Genomic DNA, 24,915 nt, shown 5'->3' with positions numbered 1-24,915 from the left:
TGGAGTACAGTGGCACGATCTCGGCTCACTGCAACCTCCACCTCCTGGGTTCAAGCAATTCTCCTGCCTCAGCTTCCTGAGTAGCTGGGATTACAGGCGCGTGCCACCACGCCCAGCCAATTTTTGTATTTTTAGTAGAGACGGTTTCACCATGTTGGTCAGGCTGGTCTCGAACTTCTGACCTCGTGATCTGCCCGCCTCGGCTTCCCAAAGTGCTGAGATTATAGGCATGAGCCACCGCATCCAGCTGCATTTGTTTTATATCTCTCTGTCCCTCCCTTCTCTCTGTCCACACACACACACATACACACAAACACACACACACTCATTTTTCTGTACTATTTGATAATAAATCGCCGACATAATGCTCTTTATCTCAAGATATTTCAACATCTATTTCCTAAAAACAAGGACATTCTCTTACATAACCACAGTACAATCCTCAAGATCAGGAAATTAACTTTGATACAATATTATAATCTTCAGACAATATTCACATTTTGCCAACTGTCCCAATGATGCTCATTGTAATAAAAGAATATCCTGGATCATGCATTGTGTTTGGTTCCCATGTCTCTAGCCTACTTTAACTGGAATAGCGCCTCAGTCTTTCTTTGTCTTTCTCAACATTGCCATTTTTTAAAGAGTACAGGGCAATTATTTTGCAGAATGCCCCTCAATCTGGGTTTGTCTCTTGTCTCTTCATAATTGGATGCAAGTAGCGTATCTGTGGTAGAAATGTCACAGAAACATTCTCAGTGCATCCTGTCGGGGCAGCAGTAGTTGCACATATACTGGGGAGGTTAACTTTGATCACCGGGTTAAGGTGGTGTCTGCCAGGTCTCTGAGTGAGGATCCTGCTGACCATACTTCCCCTGCAAGAAGTCCTCTTATAATACAAAGTAGGCAGGATGGAGAATGTTCAGCAGTGATCTGCAGATGGTCCTTGGAAACTTAGCTCGGCCGGGCGTGGTGGCTCACACCTGCAATCCCAGTACTTTGGGAGGCCGAGGCAGGTGGATCACGAGGTCAGGAGATCGTGGCCATCCTGGCTAACACGGTGAAATCCCAACTCTAACGAAAATACAAAAAATTAACCGGGCATGGTGGTGGGCGCCTGTAGTCCCAGCTACTCGGGAGGCTGAGGCAGGAGAATGGCGTGAACCCGGGAGGCGGAGCTTGCAGTGAGCCAAGATTGCACCACTGCACTCCAGCCTGGGCGACAGAGCGACTCCGTCTCAAAAAAAAAAAAAAAAAAAAAAAAAAAACCTTAGCTTGTGTGACTTCTCACTGAGCACTCCTTTACAGACTTACAAGTCTTTACTCTGTGCCCATTTTTCTGCATTTAGCAGTCTCTTTACCTGTTGGTACCTCCAAAGGCCAGCAGGATGCCTTAGGGCTTATAAATGTCCAATGAATGAGTGAAACTGATAGGCTAGAGAAGGGGTAGGCAAGGAGAGCTGGTCAAGAAAAAGCCCAGAATGACAGTGGATTTTCAGAGAGGCTCTCTTCCTGATACAGAGAGCCCCTGCATCTGGAGATGAAGAAGGGTGGCAGTTTCAGGTGTCTGGACTGGTTCTCTGCACCCCACTCAGGGCAGAAAGGCAGGGTTTCAGGACTGGAAGGCAGCTGTGTTATTAGAGGTGACCTGGGTTCTGTATTGAGCAAGATCCTAATGGTCCCTACATTTAAGGCAGCCATTTCCAGCATTCCGGCCATTGCAATCAGGAGAAAGAGAGGCAAAAACAGAGGGGATGTCATTCAAAGAACAGTACACTGAATTGTGGGGGTAGAGTGGGGAGGAGGAAAGAGGCAAACATCTGGCCACTGAATGACTCACCAAAGTTAGGAGTGAGCTATCTGTGTGAAAACCAGAGGAAAGGCTCACAAGCACTCATCTGCTACGTACTCACCCTGTAATGTCACGGGAAATGCATAAAAGTGAAGAGAACTCCTACGCCAAAGTTCCAGGTGTGGAAAAGTTATTCTGATCAAGAGGAGCTAGTCAACAGAAAGGATGTAGCAATTCAAATTAAATAGAACAATAAGACTGAACAAATTGAGATGTGGGGAAGCAAAAAGCAAAATATCAGGACCAAATTTTAAATGGAAAAGGGAAACTCTGACTAGATCTAAACCAAATAATAATAATAATCAATTATAACTAAGAAAAGTAAACATACGAAAAATATGATTCTAAAAGGCAAAGTCTCATATTAAAACGGAAAAGCAATTTGTGCAGGAAGCTCACGTTTCCTGCCTACTTTGTTTGCTTGGAAAACACAGTAGAGTCGACCATCTGGGGTAATTAATTCTAGGGTAAAAATGTCAGAACCTGGGTAAACAAAGATTAGCACCATGATAAAAATAAGGAAGAACCAGGAACTAAAAAAGAAACCAAATTCAATAAGTTCAAAGGGACAGAATTCCGAAGAAAATTCTGAAGATTCCAGGGACAAACTTGTTTTGCCATCAGTCAACGTTCTGAATGAAAGTCCTGAGATAACTCTTGCTCTTTTATATTTCAAAGTATCTCAGGTTTCAGATCAATTTCTGTAAAACTTTCACAAAACAAATGGAAGGAAGAACTGTAAATCACAAACTAAAACAAACAAAACAAAACGAAAAACCTTTCCCCCTTACAATTCAACAACCCGAAGTCACCAAATTGAAGAAGGTTAAAGTAATTACAGAGGTAACGGGCTCATGCCGTGATTGAACCTAACCTTGGCAAACCATACTTCAATGGTCTGTTGTACTGACGTCCAGAAAGCATGCAAAATAATTTGGAAGCAAGAATGTAAGTCTGAGCTTTTTGGTTGCCTTCCCAGCTGCCCTTCCTTCTCAGTACTAATGACATTCCAATGCTTAGTCTCAAAAAACCATTGGTAATAGGGATCATTGGTAATAGGGATCTCAGAAATATCAGGAGAAAATGTTCCTTCTACCCCTAGAGCTGCAGACAAACAGATTCTATTCCACAATATAAGGCCAAAGCTAGTTCTGAAAAAGTGGGTAAACAGAGAACATTCACAGAAAGCGTTCATGTCTAAGTCTCCCATCTTCTCTCCACCTCGGAAGTGGGGACACGCCCCCTGGCAGGAAGCTCAGGCCGGGGTTCTAGAAGAGGTAGGAAGTACAAAAGTACAAGATGACAGTTTTCACACTACACAGGGCAGAACTGGAAGAGAACTTTAATACGAGTTGTTTCAATTGTCTCTCACCTTAGATGAAGAAGCCAAGTTCTGGAAAGAATAAGTGACTCTGGCAGTGTCTAGAGTAGCCGATGGCCTGAGTTTCTTCCTGCCACGCCACACAAAACAAGTGCAACCAGGAAATTCATGTGCCTAGACCTGATGCCTCAATTCCAAAGCCACAAAGGTAGTTGGGACCATATGACAGTCCAACTTGGATGCCAGGTTTAAGTTGTTATCCTGTGAGTAATGGGGAGCCACTGCAGATTCTTCCCCCCCCCCCCGAAGCGCTGTGGTGCAATTGTAGCTCACTGCAGCCTTAACGTCCTGGGCTCAAGAGATCCTTCCACCTCAGCCACCCAAGTAGCTGGGCCTACAGTGCAAGCCACCATACCTGGCTAATTAATACCATGCTTCATTATGTTGCCCAGGCTGGTATCGAACCCTGTGGCTCAAGCAATCCTCCTGTCTCAGCCTCCCAAAGTGCTTGGACTACAGGCATGAGCCACCGCACCTGGCCCATTGGAGATTCTTTTCTTTTTTTTTTTCAGACGCAGTCTCGCTCTGTCGCCCAGGCTGGAGTGCAGAGCCGTGATCTCGGCTCACTGCAAGCTCCGCCTCCCAGGTTCACATCATTCTTCTGCCTCAGCCTCCCGAGTAGCTGGGACTACAGGCGCCCGCCACCACATCCCAGCTAATTTTTTGTATTTTTAGTAGAGACGGGGTTTCACTGTGTTAGCCAGGATGGTCTCGATCTCCTGACCTCATGATCCACCCGCCTCGGTCTCCCAAAGTGCTGGGATTACAGGTGTGAGCCATTGCGCCTGGCCAAGAGTCTGCTTTTAAGATGGCTCACTCATATGGTTGGCAGATTGATTCTGTCTGTTGGCTCAGGGCTGAGGGCCCAGGGCTTTGGCTCCTCTTGATGTGACTTGGGCTTCCTCATAACATGGTGACTGGGTTTCAAGAGTAACTATTCCAAGAGAGTGAGGTAGTATTTTTATAGCAGCCTCAGAAGCCACATATTATTACTTTTTCGTACTAGACTGGTCAAGGCAAGAACAAATTTCTGCCTAGGTTCAAGGAGGGTGATAAAAACTCCATCTCTTGATAGGGAAGTGCAAAGTTCTAGAAGAAAATGTGTGACAGATATACTGTTGCATTGACATTTGGAAAATATAATCTGCCACTGGTAGGGATGACATAATTTAGCAAATTAGCTAGGGGCAGTGAGGGAGAATGATACACCGATGTCTCTGGGTTGGGTGATCCATGGTGCCATTAGTAGAACTAGTGGAAAACAGAAGGAAGAATATGTTAGGGGAGATTATTGACTCTGAGAAGCCCATAGTAGTCAGAAGGCTGGAGCCTAGAAGAGGCATAAGGGAGTCTTATACAGAAAAGTCACAGCTAAAACTGAGACTAGAAGAAATGGCCAAGGATGAGAAAGAAAATCATAACAGATTTTTAGAAAACAAAAATTTCTTTTTTGTGAGTCTCCTCTGTTACCTAGGTTAGAGTGCAGTGGCACGATCTCAGCTCACTGCAACCTCCACCTCCTAGATTCAAGCAATTCTTGTGCCTCAGCTTCCTGAGTAGCTAGGATTACAGGCACCTGCCACCATGCCTAAGTTTTGTATTTTTAGCAGAGATGTGGTTTTGCCATTTTGGCCAGGTTGGTCTCGAACTCCTGACCTCAGGTGATCCGCCCACCTTGGCCTCCTAAAGTGCTGGGATTACAGGCATGAGCCACTGTACCTAGCCTATTTTCTGTTTTTTAAATGGCATTATTTTTCCGTACCAGTATTTACTTTTATGTAGCCAAATATATTAATACTTTTCTCCAAGGTCACAAAAGTATTTTTTCCCATATATATATATATATATTTTAGACAGATTCTTGCTCTGTTGCCCAGGCTGGAGTGCAATGGCGCAATCTTGGTTCTTCACTGCAACCTCTGCCTCCTGAGTTCAAGTGATTCTCCTGCCTCAGCCTCCTGAGTAGCTGGAATTACAGGCGCCTGCCACCACATCCAGCTAATTTTTGTATTTTTAGTAGAGATGGGGTTTCGCCAGGTTGGCCAGGCTGGTCTCAAACTCCTGACATCAGGTGATCCACCCACCTTGGCCTCCCAAAGTGCTTGGACTACAGGTGTGAGTCACTGTGCCCGGCCCCCCAATATTTTTATTGTTATTTTTATATGTTTAATGTTTAGGGGTCAGACTTCATTTTTGTCAAATGGGCAGCCAATTGATCCAGCACCATTAACTGAATGATACATGCCTTCCCACTGATTGAAATGTCACTTCTATCATAAGTTCCTAGAGATATACAGTTCTGTTGCTGGCCTTTTTTCTTTTTTTGGAAACAGGGTCTCTGTCACCCAGGCTGCAGTGCAGTGATACAATCACGGCTCACTTTAACTTCGGCCTCCCAGGTTCAAGTGACCCCCCACTTCAGCCTCCCAAGTAGCTGGGATTACAGGTGCATGGCACCACGCCCTGCACTGGCCTTTCTTCAGCGCTGGGCCACAGAAATGCACGTGCATGTGAGTGGCTGAGGGTGGCCACCTGGAGAGTGCCACATGCACTGCAGTGCGTCTCCTCATTTGCTGCCATGCAGAAATTGTGGGCCCACTGTGGCCACATATGCCGAATTCTCAAGAGGTGCTAGACATCCAGATTTTTGTATGAACTCTCCAGTGTTTAAAGAGTTGGCAATTAATAAAAAAAAAAAAATTTAAAAGGCTGGGCACCATGGCTCATGCCTGTAATCTCAGCACTTTGGGAGGCCAAGGTGGGTGGATCACCTGAGGTCAGGAGTTCGAGACCCGCCTGACCAAAACGACGAAACCCCGTCTCTACTAAAAATACACAAATTAGCTGGGCGTGGCGGCGGGCGCCTGTAATCCCAGCTACTCGGGAGGCTGAGGCAGCAGAATCACTTGAACCTGGGAGATGGAGGTTGTAGTGAGCTGAGATGGCACCACTGCACTACAGCCTGGGTGACAAGAGTGAAACTCTGTTTGAAAAAAAAAAAAAATTAAAAACATTATGTGGACAAAATATATTTGCAAGCTGAGACTAGCTTGTGGCACACTAGTTGGTGACCTCTATTCCAGATGCTGAAATAATGCAGAGGCTGAAATAAAGACTGGGTCCAGGAATCCACCTCTCACTCTTTCCCACTGCCAACATTAAGATGCAAAGAGGAAGAGTGATGCGGCAGCTCCTGGAAATCTTGGTTATTTGCAGGCATCTCTGGGAAAGCAAGCAGTGTTATGGCTCATGTGTCACCTTTTACCCACGAGTAAAAGGTTCCCGCTATGCCAAGTAACTAGGAGGGAGGAGGTCAGCACTGGGGAGGGGAAGGTAACATCCTCAGTCAAAGTTGGGCCTCCCAGACCTGTTGGGCTGAGTTACAAAGAAAGACAATGGGTTGGAAGGGGGATGGAAAGTAAGGTGCTGGCCAAGAACAGAGCAAGATTTTGGCCCCCAAAACAAGCTGGGAAGTGATGTCACTTCCTATGTAATAATAACGCGGCTTCCCTGGATCCCTTCCAACTTCACACTGCTGAATCTGAGAAGAAATGGCAGTGAGCAGAGCTCTCCCACTCTCACGTGGAGGACAGGGTCTGCTCGCGGCAAAGATGAGTCGCATTGTAGAACTTCACCATTCAGAGAGAAAGCTCCTTCACATGCAGAATCTCGCTTGTCTCTCAGGACATTCCTGTGAGGTAGGCAGCACCGGCGTGTTACTGCCCCTTACAGAAGAGGGAACTGGCATCAGTGACAATCAGGATGGGTCTTAGATGGCTCTGGGATGTGCAGGAAGGACACCTGTATAAAGAATAAAAGACTGGCCAGGCGTGGTGGCTCATGCCTGTAATCCCAGCACTTTGGGAGGCCGAGGCAGGTGGATCATGAGGTCAGGCGTTCGAGACCAGCCTGGCCAACATAGTGAAACCCCGTGTCTACTAAAAAAGCAAAAAATTAGCCGGGCGTGCTGGTGGGTGCCTGTAATCCCAGCTACTCGTGAGGTCGAGACAGGAGAATCACTTGAACCTGGAAGACGGAGGCTGCGGTGAGCCAAGATCGTGCCACTGCACTCCAGCCCAGGCGACAGTGTGAGACTCCATCTCAAAATAAAAATAAAATAAAATAAAAATAAAATAAAATAAAAAGAATAAAAGACTGCAGGCCCTTTCTCCTTCCCCGTGCCCATTTTAGTAGAATCATTTATTCATTAAATTCACTGAACACCTTCCATGGGCTGGGCACGCTGTCTTAGGCGTTGGGAACGTAGGAGTACACAGGTCCTGAGCACTGTCCTCCCCTGTGGCTGGGTCAGTCATCCTTACTCTGAACCCTGACCCAGACTGGCCTTGCCCTCCTCCTCTCTAGGTAGAGCAATGATCTCAGGCCAACTCTTGCATTTTGTTCCAGAAACCTCGATTGTTTCCCTATTGGTCACTTCCCGAAACGCACTGAACTGTGCCAGGAATAGGATATGTTTTTAAGTGCTTGAGACACAGACAAGTGGCAGACGCACACCCAAATTCCAGTCATATCTTACTTCTGACCGAATTTTAATATGTGTTTCATGCAGTTACACAATTCTCTGTGCATAATGCTCTGAGAAAAGGGATGGCACATACGGTTTCTCCTGAAGTGGGAAACAAAGCCCAGTTGGTAAGGTGGCCAGTCTCTATGGCGTCTTAGATGAACCTCTTTTCTTCTCATTACTTTTCCTTCATCTACTTTTTTTCTGAGAGGGAGTCTTGCTCTGTCGCCCAGGCTGGAGTGCAGTGGCTGGATCTCAGCTCACTGCAAGCTCCGCCTCCCGGGTTCATGCCATTCTCCTGCCTCAGCCTCCCGAGTAGCTGGGACTACAGGCGCCCGCCACCTCGCCCGGCTAGTTTTTTGTATTTTTTTGTAGAGACAGGGTTTCACCGTGTTCGCCAGGATGGTCTCGATCTCCTGACCTCGTGATCCGCCCGTCTCGGCCTCCCAAAGTGCTGGGATTACAGGCTTGAGCCACCGCGCCCGGCCTGTATTTTTCTATTGACTATAATGAGTAGAACTGTGTCTCTTACAAAGGTAAGTCCAGCCGTGCACGGTGGCTCACGCCTGTAATCCCAGCACTTTGGGAGGCTGAGTTGAGTGGATCACGAGGTCAGGAGTTTGAGACCAGCCTGGCCAATATGGTGAAACCCCATCTCTACTAAAAAATACAAAAATTAGCTGGGTTTGTGGGGGTGCGTGCCTGTAGTCCTGGCTACTTGGAGGCTGAGGCAGGAGAATCGCTTGAACCTGTGAGGCGGAGGTCACAGTGAGCCCAGATCATGCCACTGCACTATAGCCTGGGCAACAGTGTGAGACTCTGTCTCCAAAAAAAAAAAAAATTAGCCAGGCGTAGCAGTGCGCACCTGTAGTCCCAGCTACTGAGGAGGCTGAGGCAGAATTGCTTGAACTGGGGAGGTGGAGGCTGCAGTGAGCCCAGATTGTGCCACTGCACTCCAGCCTGGGCAACAGAGTGAGACTCCACCTCAAAAAAAAGAAAGACAAAAAAAAAAATCCTGGCTGGGTGTGGTGGCATGCACCTGTAATCTTAGCACTTTCAGAGGCCAATCCCTTGAGCCCAGGAGTTTGAGACCAGCCTGGGCAATATAAGGAGACCCTGTCTCTAAAAAAAAAATAAATAAAAAAGATAAGTCCAAGTTCAAGTCCCTAGTACCTGTGAATGTCACCTTACTTGGAAAGAGTATTTGCTGATCTAATTAAGGTAAGGGTCTCGAGATGAGAGTATCCTCATTAGAGTGGGCCCTAAATCCAGTGACATGGGTTCGGTGTCCAGTGATGTCTTTACAAGAGACAAGAAAGAATACGTACAGCACAGGGGAGAAGGCCACAAGAAGACAGAAGCAGAGACTGGACTTACACTGTCACAAGCCAGGGAATACCAAGGATTGCCGATGGCCACTAGAGAAAGGAGAAAGGCATGGAATGATTCTCCCCCAGAGCCTTCAGAAAGAACCTACCTTACTAACCACTTTAATTTCAGACTTTGGGCCTCCAGAACTGTGAGACTCAATTTCTGTTAAGTCACCCAGGTGGTGGTTGTTTTTTTTTTTTTTTTTGTCTTCGAGACAGAGTCTTGCTTTGTCACCCAGGCTGGAGTGCAGTGGCATGGTCTCGGCCCACTGCAACCTCTGCTTCCTGAGTTCAAGTGATTCTCCTGCCTCAGCCTCCCGGTTAGCTGGGATTACAGGCACATGCCTCCAAGCCTGCCTAATTTCTGTATTTCTAGTAGAGACAGGGTTTCACCATGTTGGCCAGGCTTGTCTTGAACTCCTGACCTCAAGTGATCTGCCCACCTCGGACTCCCAAAGTGCTGGGATTACAGGCATGAGTCCTGCACCCGGCCAGGTTGTGGTAATTTTTTATGGCAGCCCTAAGAATAAATACACAGACCCAAACTTTTCCCTTTTTGAGCAAGGGCTACCATATACAACTTGACCTGAGAGTGCAGCCTTCAATCCTTTCCCCCGGGGCCTCTGGCAACAGTTCTCAGATGACTATGCTCAGAGAGACACCTGTGACTGTCCACCCAGCAGCCATCTGTTCACCAGCAGAGGAGACCGGAAGCCCCTTGTGAGGTGCTGGGTTCTGTAGCTTCAGGAGTGGGATCCATGTCATCATCCATATCAGATCTGTCTGCTCCAATCTCAACTCTTTCTTCCTGCCTGATCCAAAGGCTATTTTCTAGCTGTTCTTCAGCAATTTCTAGCTCTTCTTCTGTTTGTAAAGTAGCCACGGTTTCCCGGGGCAAGTTTGAGGAATATAGCCCAAATTTGGCTTTACAACCGAACATTGCCTCAAATGGACTTTGCTGCAAGGAAACGTCGAAAGCCTGATTCCTCACCATCTGCAGGAATCGGAGGCCTTTGGCCCAGTGACATAAACGGTTACTCTGCATCCAGGTACCTATCATGTTCTTCACATCACGGCTTGCTCCTTCCAGGGAGCCCTGGCTTTGGCCAAGGTGGTACTTACCAGACACAATCTTTAGGTCTGGCCACAACTCATTGAGCTCCTGAACAACCTCGTTTGTGAACTCAACGCCACTGTCAGAGTCTAACACAGTGGGTGTACCAAGAATTGTGAAAATATCTAATAAGACACTGACCACCTCACGGGCCTGTTTGGTTCTTAATGGCCGTAAAATAATAAACTTGGTCAAGTGGTCCTGGTAGTATAAAATGAACTTGAACTCACCATCGGCACTTGACTGCATGTCAAGTATTTCAACTTGGCACGTGGAGTCTATGTCCTTAAAAGTCATGGGCTTGGGCGGAAGGCCTTTCTTGGGTACTGGGTTCTTCTGGTGGCACTGTTTACACAGAGTCAGATATAAGACAATAACTTCTTTGGTGACATTCCCATATTTTCCTTGCAGCTCCTTGAGCATGCGTGTCCGCCCACCATGTCCAATACTGAGATGTGTATCATGAAGAATATCAAACAACTCTTCTTTATGTACATAATACCGTATTCGATCACGTTCTCCATGAGTAGCCTCTATCAGTTTCTCTGTGCCCTGTACAGAGATCACGTCATATTTTGCCGCACGGCGATAATCACGTGATGACTTCTTCCCTTTTTCTTTAGCTTCTTTAACTTCCTTTATTGTTTGAAAGTACTTTTCTTTGGAAAATACCTTGCTGTTGTAACTTTTGCTTTCTACTAACTTTGTTACACTCATAAGAAACTTTTCTCTCATGTTACTTATCTCCATTTCCATTTCATTCACATTTGAAACACCAGGTGGATCATTTCCAGCTCTCTGAGGCATCATGGAGAACTGTAAGAAGGATGCTAAGAAAGGAAAAAAAGAGAACAAAGTTAAATTCACTGACACTCCCACCTGGAAGACTTCCCCTCTGGAGTTCCTCATCAATTCTTTCATATAATTTTTGAAGATGATTATATGGAAGAATGATAATAGAGTCATAGTAAAAAGCAATTAGAAAGCCAACTGGCACCATCCAAAACCACAGCATAGCAATAGAATTTGACATCAGTTAAATCACAAATATGTAGAGGTTTTAGACTTTCGGCAAACAGAAAAAACAACGAAGCCATTAGCTTATAGCATGAAACCTAATCAACTGGTTTTCATTAATTGAACAGGAGAAAGGATAAACAGAAACTCCTAAGGCAGTAGGCTAAAATCTTACCCTCAGTACCCTTTACAATAATATAAATGGGAGAACGTTGCTAAAAGGTACCACATAATAACAGCAAACTCTTAAACTGAAATTTGTACCAGGCATTGCTTCTGAGGCTTCCCATGATCAACAGAAACAATCTCTTGGCCAGGCGCAGTGGCTCACGCCTGTAATCCCAGCACTCTGGGAGGTTGAGGTGGGCGGATCACTTGAGGTCAGGAGTCCGAGACCAGCCTGGCCAACATGGTGAAACCCCATCTCTACTAAAAATACAAAAACTGGCCAGGTGCGGTGGTGGGCACCTGCAATCCCAGCTCCTCGGGAGGCTGAGGCAGGGAGAATGGCTTGAACCCGGAAGGCGGAGGTTGCAGTGAGCCGAGACTGTGCCACTGCACTCCGGCCTGGGCGACAAAGGGAGACTGTTTCCAAAAAAAAAAAAGAAAAAAATGCTTATGGCAGAAGAGTCTGTCCTAATTTTGCGTGAATCAAGAAGAAAGCTGTGGGAATTTTTTTTTTTTTTTTTTTTTTTTTTGAGACGGAGTCTCGCTCTGTCACCTAGGCTGGAGTGCAGTGGCCGGATCTCAGCTCACTGCAAGCTCCGCCTCCCGGGTTCACGCCATTCTCCTGCCTCAGCCTCCCGAGTAGCCGGGACTACAGGCGCCCGCCACCTCGCCCGGCTAAGTTTTTGTATTTTTAGTAGAGACGGGGTTTCACCGTGTTAGCCAGGATGGTCTCGAACTCCTGACCTCGTGATCCGCCCGTCTCGGCCTCCCAAAGTGCTGGGATTACAGGCTTGGGCCACCGCGCCTGGCAGGGAATATTTTTAAACGACGGTTTCCTTTTGACAATTGTCCACAAGATTAATAAAGGAAGATTCTGAGTCCTTACCCTGTGGGACCGTGTTCTCATAACTGTCCAGCATTGTGTCTCTGTAGCAATCCTTTTGAGAGGCTTCTAAATAATTCCAATATTTGGTCATATCTTCAAATGCTGTTGCTTCCTGAGACAACACTGGCTGCTGCCACAGGGACCATACAGTCTTGGGGCCTGGGATAAGGAGCAGCCTCAGCAGGTCTGCGGAAGAGACAAGAGAGGGCATCAGGAATGAAGGCATGCAGCATAGAGGACTCTGAAAGCGAGTCAGGTGAATAAATGGAAGAAATAAGAAATAGGTCTCATATCCAACAAGATGAGTACAGCTTCATGGGTGAGGGAAAGGAGTTTTGCTTTCCTGGGAGGTCTGTTGGTCTGGCCAGTTTTGACGCTGCCAGAGCTGTAGCCCGTGCATTAATATTTCCAGAATAAAGCAGAGTCCAAGTGAACTTGAGCACAGGCTTGATGACGCCTAACAGGGATGGCAGGATCTGTTTCCAATGGAAATATTATGTCTGTGTACATGGAGATATGTCAGGAGATTATCCTGCAGAAAACAGATACCCCAAAGGGAGTCTACATGCCACTGTGATCAGATAATTCCTTAAGGGGAGAACTTGATACTCAGTTGTCTAAACCGGGATTCCTTAGTTAGAACAGCCCTAAGACAGGATGGTGATGAGGCCAGGGGAGTTCATATGAGGACTGCAGGAATTCCAGCAAGCTTAGGAAAACAGGATCCCAAGATCTCAGCTGTCAGATGCAGAGCGGAGGGGCAGGGCAGAATCCTGAGAAGCAGACAAAGATGGAAACTTTTCAAAGTTCTGAGCAAGAGTCTCAGTTAAGTGGAACGTACTTCCAGGTCCTGAAGCTCCTCCACTAAAAGGGCTTCAAACTCCCTTCCTCAGCATTGCTGGTTAATCATGTATATTCCTGATTCTAAGACATTACTGACTGTAAAACCACTGACTTAATAACTTTCTTTTGAGAGGAAAAACAGTGTGTATTAAATGAATGTATTGATGACACATCCAAAATTTTAAATGTGAAAAATGTGCATTTGCATTCTTTTTCTTTTTTTGTATTTTTTATAGAGATGGGGTTTTGCCATGTTGCAAAAAACCCAGGCTGGTCTCGAACTCCTGGGCTAAAGTGATTCACCTGCCTCAGCCTCCCAAAATGCTAGGATTACAGGCCTGAGGCAGTGGGCCTGGCCAAAACTATGCCTTGCAGAAATGAAGAAACTGCACATTTGCAAAATGCTCTTTACTCTAAGCCTGGGTTCAAGATCTTCTGCAAACTGACATTTTAAAGGCTCTGAGGCTGGGCACAGTGGCTCACACCTGTAATCCCAGCACTTTTGGGAGGCTGAGGCGGGCAAATCACCTGAGGTCAGGAGTTCGAGACTAGCCTGGCCAACGTGGTGAAACCCTGTCTCTACTAAAAATACAAACATTAGTCAGGCATGGTGGTGCATGCCTGTAGTCCTAGCTACTCAGGAAGCTGAGGCAGGAGAATCACTGGAACCCAGGAGGCAGAGGTTGCGGTGAGCCGAGATCGTGCCACTGCACTCCAGCCTGGGCGACAGAGTGAGAGTCTGTTTCAAAAAACAAAAAAAGGCTCTGAGGAGTCCTGCAGTAAAGAAACCAGCTTCACTTTGTTTCATCCACCAGTACCATTCAATCATTGACATGGGACTTCGTTTCCCAAGGAATATCTATTACCATCCCACGGTCTTACTAGCTTTTTTTTTTAACACCGGGGTACACCACCACGCCTAGCTAATGTTTTGCATTTTTAGTAGAGATGAGGTTTTGCCATGTTGGCCAGGCTGGTCCTTGAACTTCTGGCCTCAAGTGGTCTGCTTGTTTTGGCCTCCCAAAGTGTTGGAATTATAGGCATGTACAGCCAGCGCACCCGGCCGGTCCTACTAGTTCTAACAGTTCTTGAAACCACAAGGTATTCAATGGAGTCCAGAAAGAGCACCTTCCAGATTCCTTTCTGAAACCAGCATCTCTCACAACTTGAGTGCTGTGTTGGTTGCTGTTTGATTCCCTTCAGGGGACCGCAAAGAAAGGAAAAGTCTCATCTTCATTCTATAAAATAACGAAGGCAACTGGGCACAGTGGCTCATGCCTGTAATCCTAACACTTTGGGAGGCCAAGGTAAGAGGATTGCTTGAGGCCAGGAGTTCAAGACCAACCTAGTCAACATAGTGAGACCCTGTCTCTAAAAATAAAAAAATTTTAAAAAAAAGAAAGAAAAACGGAGGCAACAGGCTAGAAACAATTTATAACCAAAAGATGTAGAATCACAGTCTTTAGTAAGAGATCCAGTCCTTACTATACCATGAAATTCTGCAGTAGAGTCCAAAGTCCACAATTATCTAATAGACCTATTTTGGTTGGTCCATCTAGTGATTTTTAAAAATTTGAATTTTTCGACCAAGTGTGGTGGCTCACACCTGTAATCCTAGCACTTTGGGAGGCTGAGGCGGATCACGAGGTCAGGAGATTGAGACCATCCTGGCTAACACGGTGAAATCCCATCTCTGCTAAAAATACAAAGTATTAGCTGGGCGTGGCGGCAGGAGCCTGTAGTCCCAGGAGGCTGAGGCAGGATAACGACGTGAACTCGAGAGGCGGAGCTTGCGGTAAGCCGAGATCGTGCCAATGCACTCCAGCCTGGGCGGCAGAGCCAGACTCCATCTCAAAAAGAAAAAAAAAAAAAAAAAAAAAAAAGGAATGTTTCACCTATATTTACAGATTGGGAAATTTCACATAAAAATCTCGATTTCTGCCTTTTTTTTTCTTTCGAGACAGAGTTTTGCTCTGTCGCCCAGGCTAGAGGGCAGTGGCTCGATCTCGGCTCACTGCAAGCTCCGCCTCCTGGGTTCAGGCCATTCTCCTGCCTCAGCCTCCAGAGTAGCTGGGACTACAGACGCCCGCCACCACGCCCGTGTAATTTTTTGTATTTTTAGTAGAGATGAGGTTTCACCCTGTTAGCCAGGATGGTCTCGGTCTCCTCACCTCGTGATCCACCCGCCTCGGCCTCCTAAAGTGCTGGGATTACAGGCGTGAGCCACTGCGCCCGGCCTCGATTTTTGGCTTTCTTGAAAAGGCAATGTTCTGGCTGCACTGGCGGCATTGCTGCCTGGCAATAACTGGCTGTAATAGGCAGCATCTTCCTTTGGATCAAGTTTGTCCAACCTGTGGCCTGTGGGTCGCATGCAGCCCAGGACGTCGGGACCTACTAACCTATTCATCTTGCCCACTCCTGCAGATTTCTAAGCTTTCAGTATCTTTTTTTTTTTTTTTTTGAGAGGGGTCTCACTTCGTCACCCAGGCTGGAGTGCAGTGGCATGATCACGGCTCCCAGGGTCAAGGCATCCTCCCACCTCAGCCTCCTGAGTACCTGGGACTACAGGCATGCGTCACCAGGCCCGGCTAATTTTTTTCTCTCTCTTTTTTTTTTTTTTTGTAGAGACGGGGTCTCATTATGTTGCCTGAGGCTTCAGTATCTTTTCCAAAGCAACATGAAACAAATGTGATCGTAAATCAATCAGCTTCCTGGTGTGATCTGTGCTGACGGCTAAGGGATAAACGGCTAAGTGATAAACGAGTTGGTCAGAGAAAACTGGAAATATTTCCAAAGCCATGTTTACTCCCTTCACCCACCTGTGAGTCTTTGCCTCGGCGGTTTCCGACTTGGAATGTCCTCGCATCGATCTTCCCAATCCCAGCCAGCTGAAATCAGCCTCCTTCCCGACGTATTCAGTAACTTCAGCTGATTGCCATCTGGACTTCATCTCAACACCTGTACCACACTCACGGGCGCACTCTTGATTTGCATCTGCAGTCGACCAGTTCAGATGTATGCAACCTAAAAAGTAGGGACGGAGCCCTCTGCCTGCCTGTACCCCCTTTGGAGGGCCCACGAATACAGAGCTGAGCACAAAAGGTGTTCAAAGGACATTTAGTCAAAAATGTCGCTTACAGGTAGATTGTCATTAGCAAGGCAGAGCAGCGGTATGGCCGAGTCTACGCTTGGGAACTCATTTTCTGACTCTTACCATTTACTGACTAAAGCAAAGTTACTGGAGCCTCAGTTTCCTCATCTACAACCCGGGGAGAGGACCAGTACCCATCACAATCGATTGCTATGAAGATTCAATGACAATGCAGATAAGGCACTTAGTACAGTGTCCCCGCACCGTCCACGCCACCGGGCACGCCCGCTTATTCCTGAGGACCGGGCTGGGGCGTCGCCTCCTTTGTGTTGCCTTCCTACCCTGACTTCGCAGAATGATCCCACAGCCTGGATCCACGCCCGTCCGCCCGCCAGCTCAGGGCTGAACCGCTGAGGCGGGTGCGCGGTGGAGAAAAGAGCCGCAGACTGAGGAAGGTCGGGAAAGAGAAAGGGATACACTAGACGCTGCGTCTGAATCCCCTCCACCCACGGCGAGCAGCAGCATCGCCGCCCCACCTCCCGCCGGCTCCGCCGGAAGCCGGTCAGCGCCAGCCGGAAGCCCCGCCCCCTCGAAGCGCCGCGGATCGGAGGAGCCACCGCTCTTCACTCCAGGCTTTGCCCGGCCGGGACAGCACTGCGGACCCCTGCGGCGCTGTCCACCCAAATGACAGCTGCGACCTCGTCCAAGCCGGTGACTTAACCGGGCCCGTTACCCGTTCCCACTTTGTTGCCAAGTCTCCAGCCTGGAAAATAAACTGGCTTCAGGTATCCTGTTTAGATCCTTAAAATGAGGAACGGCAGGCACACACACAGCGCTGCCACCTCACACCTTTTCACTTCATCCTGACGAAGCTGCGGTTCAGTTCGGATGTGTGAGGTTTTGGTCTGATGGCACTCACCCAGCACTTGGGCAGAAAATAAGGTAAACGGGGCCCATGGGTCCCTCAGAGAACCTGAACCTGAGATCTCTCAATCTAGACAAACAGCTTGAAGTGATCTAGATGCTATAGGAAGTCACAGAAGCTTCTTATCCTATTGAAAGCAAGACTTCCTATCCAATGGCAATACAAACTTTTATATACAGTAAGTTAAAAAATATAGGCTGTCCATATAGCAACCTATCTATAATAAGAAAGTTAAAAAACAGGTTCAAGAGGAAGTATTTCTAACTAGCTTTTCTTATAGGCCTTCTTCTCAATGAGACCCCTCCAGCTACTGATATATCCTCAAATGCTGCTGCCCACTATAAAAAAATATATGTATCAGTCCTAATTTCAGAAAAATTTTGACTGACAAATCAGAGGTAAGAGACCAGTCCACTGAAAACTAGGGAGTGTCATAAATCACCACACACAAAACACAGGCTCTTTGCTTCAAGTTTTAATCAAAGCTTTTATATAAGATTACTTTATTCCTGCATCTTCTCAATTGTTTCTTCCTTGTATTTGCCCTTTTCCTTTCCTACTTGGCGAGATTTGGCTTTCCGTTCAAGGATCTTTTTGCGGTCTTTGTCCAGTTTTAGCCTAGTGATAACCACCTGCAGAAAAATAAGAAAAACACACTCCCAAGCTTTAAATAATCACTAAAACACATGGGAAAGCCCAACATTCAATACCATTTCCCACACCTGGGGCAGGTTGATGGCTAAATAAGATTTAACTTTTTAAAAATTCCAGAAATTCCTCTTTAGCCATCAAACCTGGCTTATTTACTAATTTCCCACCAACAAAGGAGAAAAAGGCAAGATGGCATCAGTAATTCTTATCATAGCCTCTTCTGTGCTTCATTGTAAAATGTGTTTCTTTTTCATTGAGAAATATGATTCTGCTCTTCTCACTCCAGTTTTACAAGCTGGCATATATATTTGTTTCTAAAGTAACTTCAGGCTGGGTGTGGTGGCTCATGCCCCCAAACCCAGCACTTTGGGAAGCAGAGGCGGGTGGATCACCTGAGGTCAGGAGTTCGAGACCAGCCTGGCCAACATGGTGAACTCCCTTCTCTACTAAAAATACAAAAATTAGCCGGGCATGGTGGCACATTCCTGTAATCCCAGCTACCTGGGAGGCAGGAGAATCTCCGGAACCCGGGAGGCGGAGGCTGCAGTGAGCTGAGATCACCCCATTGCACTCCAGCCTGGGTGACTGAGTGAGACTCATCTCAAAAAACAAACAAACAAACAAACAAAACAGCTGGGTGTGGTGGCAAATGCCTGTAACCTAGCTACTCAGGAGGCTACAGCAGGAGAATCACTTGAACCCAGGAAGCAGAGGATTGCAGTGAGCCGAGATCACACCACTGCACCAGGTTGGGCGACAAGAGCAAAACTGTCCAAAACAAAACAAAAAAAACCCCACCCCAAAACAGAAAAATATAATAAAGTAACTTCAGAATTTTAATGTTAGAAATTAAAGGTAGCATCCACACATAATTCCACCAGAAAAATCTTTAGTGAGAATATGACAATACAGATCTTATTCCAACAGTTCAAATCCTAAAAGACATCCAAATTATGATAAACTTTAGTCTTACGAGGGCGAGGAAAGGGTGAAAAGAGGTGCTGGAAATACAGCATGCTGACCGAACAAAAATCTCCAGTTGCTGAACTCACGTTCTAGTACAGGGAGCCCGAAAACATGTACAAGTGAATCGACATCACTTTGATAGAGAAAGGCGGTAAGTGTGAGGAGGCCGAGGGGCTTTCTAGAGTGATCAAGCAAAGTCCTACTGATAAAGCTACATTTGAACAGAGACCTAAAGTGCTAAGCACTTTATTTATATATAGGTATCTGGAAGAGAACACCAAGTTGAAAGGTTCAAAGGCAGGAGATGATCAAGTTTCACAGGTGTGTTTCTCACACTTGAATAAGAATCAACTGGAGGGCTTATTAAAAACAGACACCTGGGTCAAAAGCCCTAATTTTGCCTCAGTAGGCCTGGGCTCCTAGAATTTCTAATTCTACCAAGTTGCTAGGAGGCGAGCAGACTAAAGCATACAGAATGGAAAAGATGTCAGAAGTAAGGGAAGATCAGTTAAGGTCTTTTTTTTTTCCCCGAAATGGAAGTCTCGCTCCGTCACCCAGGCTGGAGTGCAATGGCACAATATTGGCTCACTACAACCTCCGCTTCCCAGGTTCAAACGATTCTCCTGCCTCAGCCTCCCAAGTAGCTGGGATTACAGGCGCCCGCCACCACGCCTAGCTAATTTTTTTTTGTATTTTCAGTAGAGACGGGATTTCACCAGTTGATCAGGCTTGTCTTGAACTCCTGACCTCAGGTAGTCTGCCTGCCTCGGCCTCCCAAAGTGTTAGGATTACAGGCGTGAGTCACTGCGCCCGGCCACATCAGTTAAGGTCTTACAGGCCAATGTGATGGCAAAGGGCAGACAGAATTCTAGGTATAATGAGACAGCAGTCCACAGACCTTATAAACTGATGTGAGGTATATAATAAATCAGTCAAAATGACATTTTTGGTTGGACAAGGCAGCTCATGACTATAATCCCAACACTCTGGGAGGCCTAGGTGGGAAGATAGTTTCTGGCTAGGAGTTCGAGACCAGTGCCTGGGTAACACTGCAAGAACCCGTATTAAAAAAATTTTTAAATGACATTTTGGCCTGAGCAATTAGGAACATAGAGAGCTGTCATACACTATGATGGTTTGAACATGCCAAGTTTGGGATACTAATTACAAGATGATTACTGAGTTACTCAAAGATCGACTGTCACATGCTGCACTGACATGTGCAGTACAAAAAGACAATCTGCTACCAGATTGGTGACCTTTAAAACAACTTTTCTGGTGTTGGGAAGCGAAAAATATAACTGGAGTAGGTTAATGAATGAGAAAGTCCTTGCTCTTAAGAGATACATACTGAAGTAATTACAGGTGAAGTGTCATGATCTTTTTTTAGTAAATTCACTGGGGGTGGAGAAAATGGACAAAGAGCACGTGGCAAAATTTTAATAGAGAATTCTAGGTCAGAGATATACAGGTGTTTTACTATACCAGGCTTTTGACTTCTCTGAGGCTTAAAAATTACATTTATTGGCTGGGCGCGGTGGCTCATGCCTGTAATCCCAGCACTCTGGGAGGCAGAGGTGGGTGGATCACGAGGTCAGGAGATCAAAACCATCCTAGCTAAGGATAACACGGTGAAACGCCGTCTCTACTAAAAATACAAAAATTAGCCGGGCATGGTGGCGGGCGCCTGTAGTCCCAGCTCCTCTAGAGGCTGAAGCAGAATGGCATGAACCTGGGAGGCGGAGCTTGCATGCCACTGCACTCCAGCCTGGGCCAGAGCCAGACTGTCTCAAAAAAGAAAAACCAGGGCCAAAGTGCCATTTCATCTTACAAAAACCTACTTCCCAAATTTTAAGATCTATAAATTATTGTTAATCAGCTTACTAATAGCTTTTGAAGAAAAAGCACATTTAATATACACGATGGGACGAGCATGGTGGCTCATGCCTATAATCCCAGCACTTTGGGAGGCCAAGGCAGGCAGATCACCTGAGGCCAGACCAGCCCCGCCAACACAGTGGAACCTTTGGCCAACATAGTGAAATTTTATACTAAAAAGTACAAAAATTAGCCAGGTGTAGTGGTGCATGCCTGCAGTCACAGCTGCTCAGGAGGCTGAGGTGGGAGAATCGCTTGCATTTGGGAGGCGGAGGCTGCAGTGAGCTGAGATTGTGCCACTGCACTCCAGCCTGGGTGACAGAGCAAGAACCTGTCTCAAAAACAAACTAACAGAAACATAATGACCGTTAAAGACACTTTGATTTCAGAAACATTTTAAATGTTATTAGAATTTTCAACAGAAGTGCGGTAGTATTTACTTCAAGATATGTTTTTTTCCAGCACATGTGAAAAATCAAGGACTATTTCTATGGGCTCGCTCTGTAAACAACCACACGTCAACAATACTTGCCATAATTTCCTTCTCTCAAGCATTCTCAAAAACACCTACCTTGCTGGGGTGAATGCCTACGTGGACCGTTGTGCCATTAGCCTTTTCCCGCTGCACCCGTTCAATGTAGATAACATACTTCTTCCTGTAAACCTGGACTACTTTGCCAATTTGCTGACCTTTATAGTGTCCTCGTACAACCTAAGTGCAAATTCAAAAGTAAATATTTGAATAAAAGATTAACCTTGTAAATCAAGTAAACAAACTCATGCATACACCACTCACCCTATCATTATATTAAAAGGTTAAAAAAAAAAAGAGCCCACTTTGGCAACTTGTAGTAAGTTGACACTCCATCTCAAAAGGAGCAACAGACCAAGAGTATTTAAATCTGAACCCATTAATGTGTTCAACCTAGTGCTAGTCAGAGGGCAGCAACAAATGCTTAAGGGAACAAACCAATTCTTTCCCAAAGGTTAATCGACAGAAATCCTAGTGGTCCTCAGTTTGTCAGGCCAAGTGTTTCTGAACAGATTCTTCTTCCCAGTTTGTGACTTTCTTGCATTGATATGTATTGAAAACAGAGATGATCGTTTTTAAGGTCTACTGGCAAGTTTAGCATTACTATAGCAGGGACCAACAGCTGTTCTCAACCCACACTGTTCATTTGTGAACCCATTACATTTTATTGAAATAGCATGAAAACACATTGATGATGTGTATGTAAATGGCTTTAGAGACTGCCTGAATTCTGTAATCACTAGCTGCACTACAGATTACACCTAAGGGTCATTTATAGAAACCTTCACCTAAGTAGATCCAACAAATTATTTACCTGTAAGCACAAACGATCATGTGAGACTACGCTTCATTACAGCTCCTGAATCTAGATTTGGAGCAATTGTTTACTGGTCCTCAACTGCCTCTTCAATGACCAAACACTGAAACCTCCTTCGCAAAAATTGCAACAGTGAGAAAATTACAGCAGTTAAAAGAGATCTGACCTAACTAACTCCATCTTGCTTCTAACCTCCAAGATGGCCTTGCTCATTCCTGGGCATAGACCAAACTAACTCCTTTAGGAGGACCTTAGTCTACAGTTTAACTTTGAAACAAACCCCGTTCTTGCCTGGAGACCAGACTGCCTTTGTAGGACTAACAAATTGGCTGCAAGACTAGAAATTATGGTTTAGGCAGCTAGAGGCCAAAAGATTCTAAACTTCTCCAATTGCTCCTAGGGATAACACATTGTAAAGCCTAAGATTTGCGTGGTATTTTTTTCAGACCCTGCACTGATGGATCCGCTGGTGCCACCCAGATCACTAAACTAGCTCAGGTGATCTTGTGGCCCCCATCCAGGAACCAACTCAGAGCAAGAAGACAGCTTCAACTCCCTATGCCTTCATCTCTGATGTGACCTATCAACACGCCCCACTCCCTGGCCCCCACCCGCTAAGTTATCCTTCAAAAAACTCCAGTCCCCACATTTTCTGGGAGACTGATTTGAGTAATAAACTCTGGTCTCCCGTTCTGACTCTGCATGTATTAAACTTTCTTTATTGCAACTCCTGTCTAGATAAATCAGCTCTATCTGGACAGCAGGCAAAATGAGCCTGTTGGGTAGTCACAACGTATTGATAAAAAGATAATCCCAAGGCAATGTTCTGATTATCTGTCACCTAATTATGGCCACATCATCTGACATTTGGGAAAATGGATTTTCAGGCAGGATCCCCAGGAGTTGGAGACGAACCTGGACAATAAAGTGAGACCCTGCTCTACAAAAACAAAAACAGGTCCCACATGGGAGCATCGCTTGAGCCCAAAAGTGAGCCATGACCATGCAACTACACTCCAGTCTGGGTAAGAGTGAGACCCTGTCTCAGCTGGACACAGTGGCTCACGCCTGTAATCCCAGCACTTTGGGAGGCCGAGACCGGCGGATCACGAGGTCAGGAGATGGAGACCATCCTGGCTAACATGGTGAAACCGCGTCTCTACTAAATATACAAAAAATTAGCCGGGCGTGGTGGCGGGCGCCTGTAGTCCCAGCTACTCGGGAGGCTGAGGCAGGAAAGTGGCGTGAACCCAGGAGGCGGAGCTGGCAGTGAGCTGAGATCGCGCCACTGCACTCCTGGGCGACAGAGCAAGACTGTCTCCAAAAAAAAAAAAAAAAAAGAAATAAATAAAAAAATAAAAGTGAGATTTTTACCTAAGAATACAATTAAAAACTGAACAGCAGCTTACTTGTTTTTCGGTCCCTGGCTCATCTCGCCACTCTTTGGGAGGAAGAGTCTTAGAAGCATCTTTATCAGGCATGCAATCCCTCTTCTAAGCTAAGTGCGTGAAATATCCATCAAGACCACGAGAACAAGTAGGGATACACACCTGAACTTCATCATCCTTTCGGATGGGCATGGATCGCACGTTGTACTTCTGTCTCAGCTCTTTGGAAAGAGGGGAAGACATAATCTTCCTGCGAATGTGGGAAGGTGCATTGAAATGCCTTTTGCGATTCTTGCTTCGGTCGGAAGTCACAAAGGGATTAAACTTCATTTTGGCTACATAAAAAGTTAAAAAGACTCTTAAATGACCAAAATCTCATCCAGCTTCCAAACAAATAACCACAATGATTTTATCTTGATAGTCTAGAATGATCATAGGAACTGTCATGTGCTGCAACTTCAATAAAAACTGCTTGATCAGAAGGGCCTATCAACCGAAGCTCGAAACTAAATGAGTAAGGCCCTCCATCCCGAACCTGGAAAAGCCTGCACACGTCTCGGGTCCTAGTGTGGTCTGGAAGTTCCGTGAAGACTTTACCGAGAAGTTACTTCGAGACCATTCTCTAGGAAACGACATCGCCCAGACTCGAGTCTATTTCCACAGGCTCCCTTTCCTCAACTCGTTTTCGAGTCCCCAGATCCCCGATCCCTCCATCCCTTTCCGGTCCGGCGGCCCTTGATTGAAGCGACCAACAGGTAAAAAAAAAAACCATCCCGGCCTCCCCTTCCTGGCTGCTACTCGGCCGACGGGAGACTCGGGACCCCCGCGGTCAGAAGCCACCATGCCCAAGAACGGATGGCTGTGGATTACACCCGCTTGCCCGCCGAATCCTTACCCGCTCCCACTTCGGTGATGGCCGCAAAAGGGAAAAGAACTACACGCTGCTTCCGGTTCTGTAAGTTTACGAAAGATCTCGCGAGACCTTTGTCTCTTGGAGCGAGAGGGGCGCGGAGTTTGAGCGCAAGCAGTAAACTGGGAAATAAATTTATGGCTAGTGGCACCTACTGGCTAGGAGGGGAACTGCGAGGGATTGTAAAACTCCCGTCTTCCAGGTCCTAGTGTTTGTCTTCCTTCCGAGACCCGGGTGCTGTCGCTGAATGCTCTCGGAAGGGTAGTCCCCGGGCGAGTGGCGAAGGCTGCTCAGGGTCCAACTGCCCCTGGGGGTGATGAAGGAACGAGCGGCCCCAGGAGACCCCCTGGTACCTTCACTCCCAGGTGCCGGGGGGAGGGGGGACCGGCACCCCTTTAGCCGGGGAAAGGCATGCCCTGCTTCTGGCCGCCAGGAGGCGCGGGGACGCCGGCTGGCCGGCCGGTCGCCTGGGTCCCTGCACTCACCGTCCCCGCCCGCCCGTGGCGTGGGCGCGGCCAGCGTGCCGGTACTTTAACGAGCTCCATCGCGACGCCGGCCACCGCCCCTGCACTTCGGCGTCTGCTGACCGCACCGCGGGGCG

General features: G+C 46.6%; 2 protein-coding genes across 2 annotated transcripts; both read right to left on the bottom strand.

Moving 5' to 3' along the window:
• Positions 1 to 3,469: 3,469 nt before the first annotated feature.
• On the bottom strand, positions 3,470 to 17,204 carry KRBA2 (KRAB-A domain containing 2). Its single transcript, XM_050762338.1, has 6 exons — positions 17,167 to 17,204; positions 16,758 to 16,938; positions 16,396 to 16,415; positions 15,976 to 16,100; positions 12,314 to 12,499; positions 3,470 to 11,072 (listed from the first exon to the last, which is right to left on the bottom strand). Exons 1-6 carry the CDS (start codon positions 17,202 to 17,204, stop codon positions 9,820 to 9,822), a joined length of 1,803 nt encoding a protein of 600 aa, XP_050618295.1. The 3' UTR covers positions 3,470 to 9,819.
• A 428-nt stretch (positions 17,205 to 17,632) lies between these two features.
• Positions 17,633 to 24,347, bottom strand: RPL26 (ribosomal protein L26). The gene is made up of 4 exons (XM_050765538.1): positions 24,300 to 24,347; positions 23,567 to 23,739; positions 21,239 to 21,379; positions 17,633 to 17,804 (listed from the first exon to the last, which is right to left on the bottom strand). The coding sequence occupies exons 2-4, from the start codon at positions 23,732 to 23,734 to the stop codon at positions 17,676 to 17,678; spliced, it is 438 nt and encodes a 145-aa protein (XP_050621495.1). The 5' UTR covers positions 23,735 to 23,739; positions 24,300 to 24,347; the 3' UTR covers positions 17,633 to 17,675.
• Between the last annotated feature and the right edge of the window lie 568 nt (positions 24,348 to 24,915).

This window comes from Macaca thibetana, chromosome 16, assembly GCF_024542745.1.
Source record: "Macaca thibetana thibetana isolate TM-01 chromosome 16, ASM2454274v1, whole genome shotgun sequence".
NCBI classification, from domain to species: Eukaryota; Metazoa; Chordata; class Mammalia; order Primates; family Cercopithecidae; genus Macaca; species Macaca thibetana.
The sequence above is the reverse complement of the archived record's forward strand: the minus strand, read 5'-3'. Positions and strand labels throughout refer to the sequence as shown.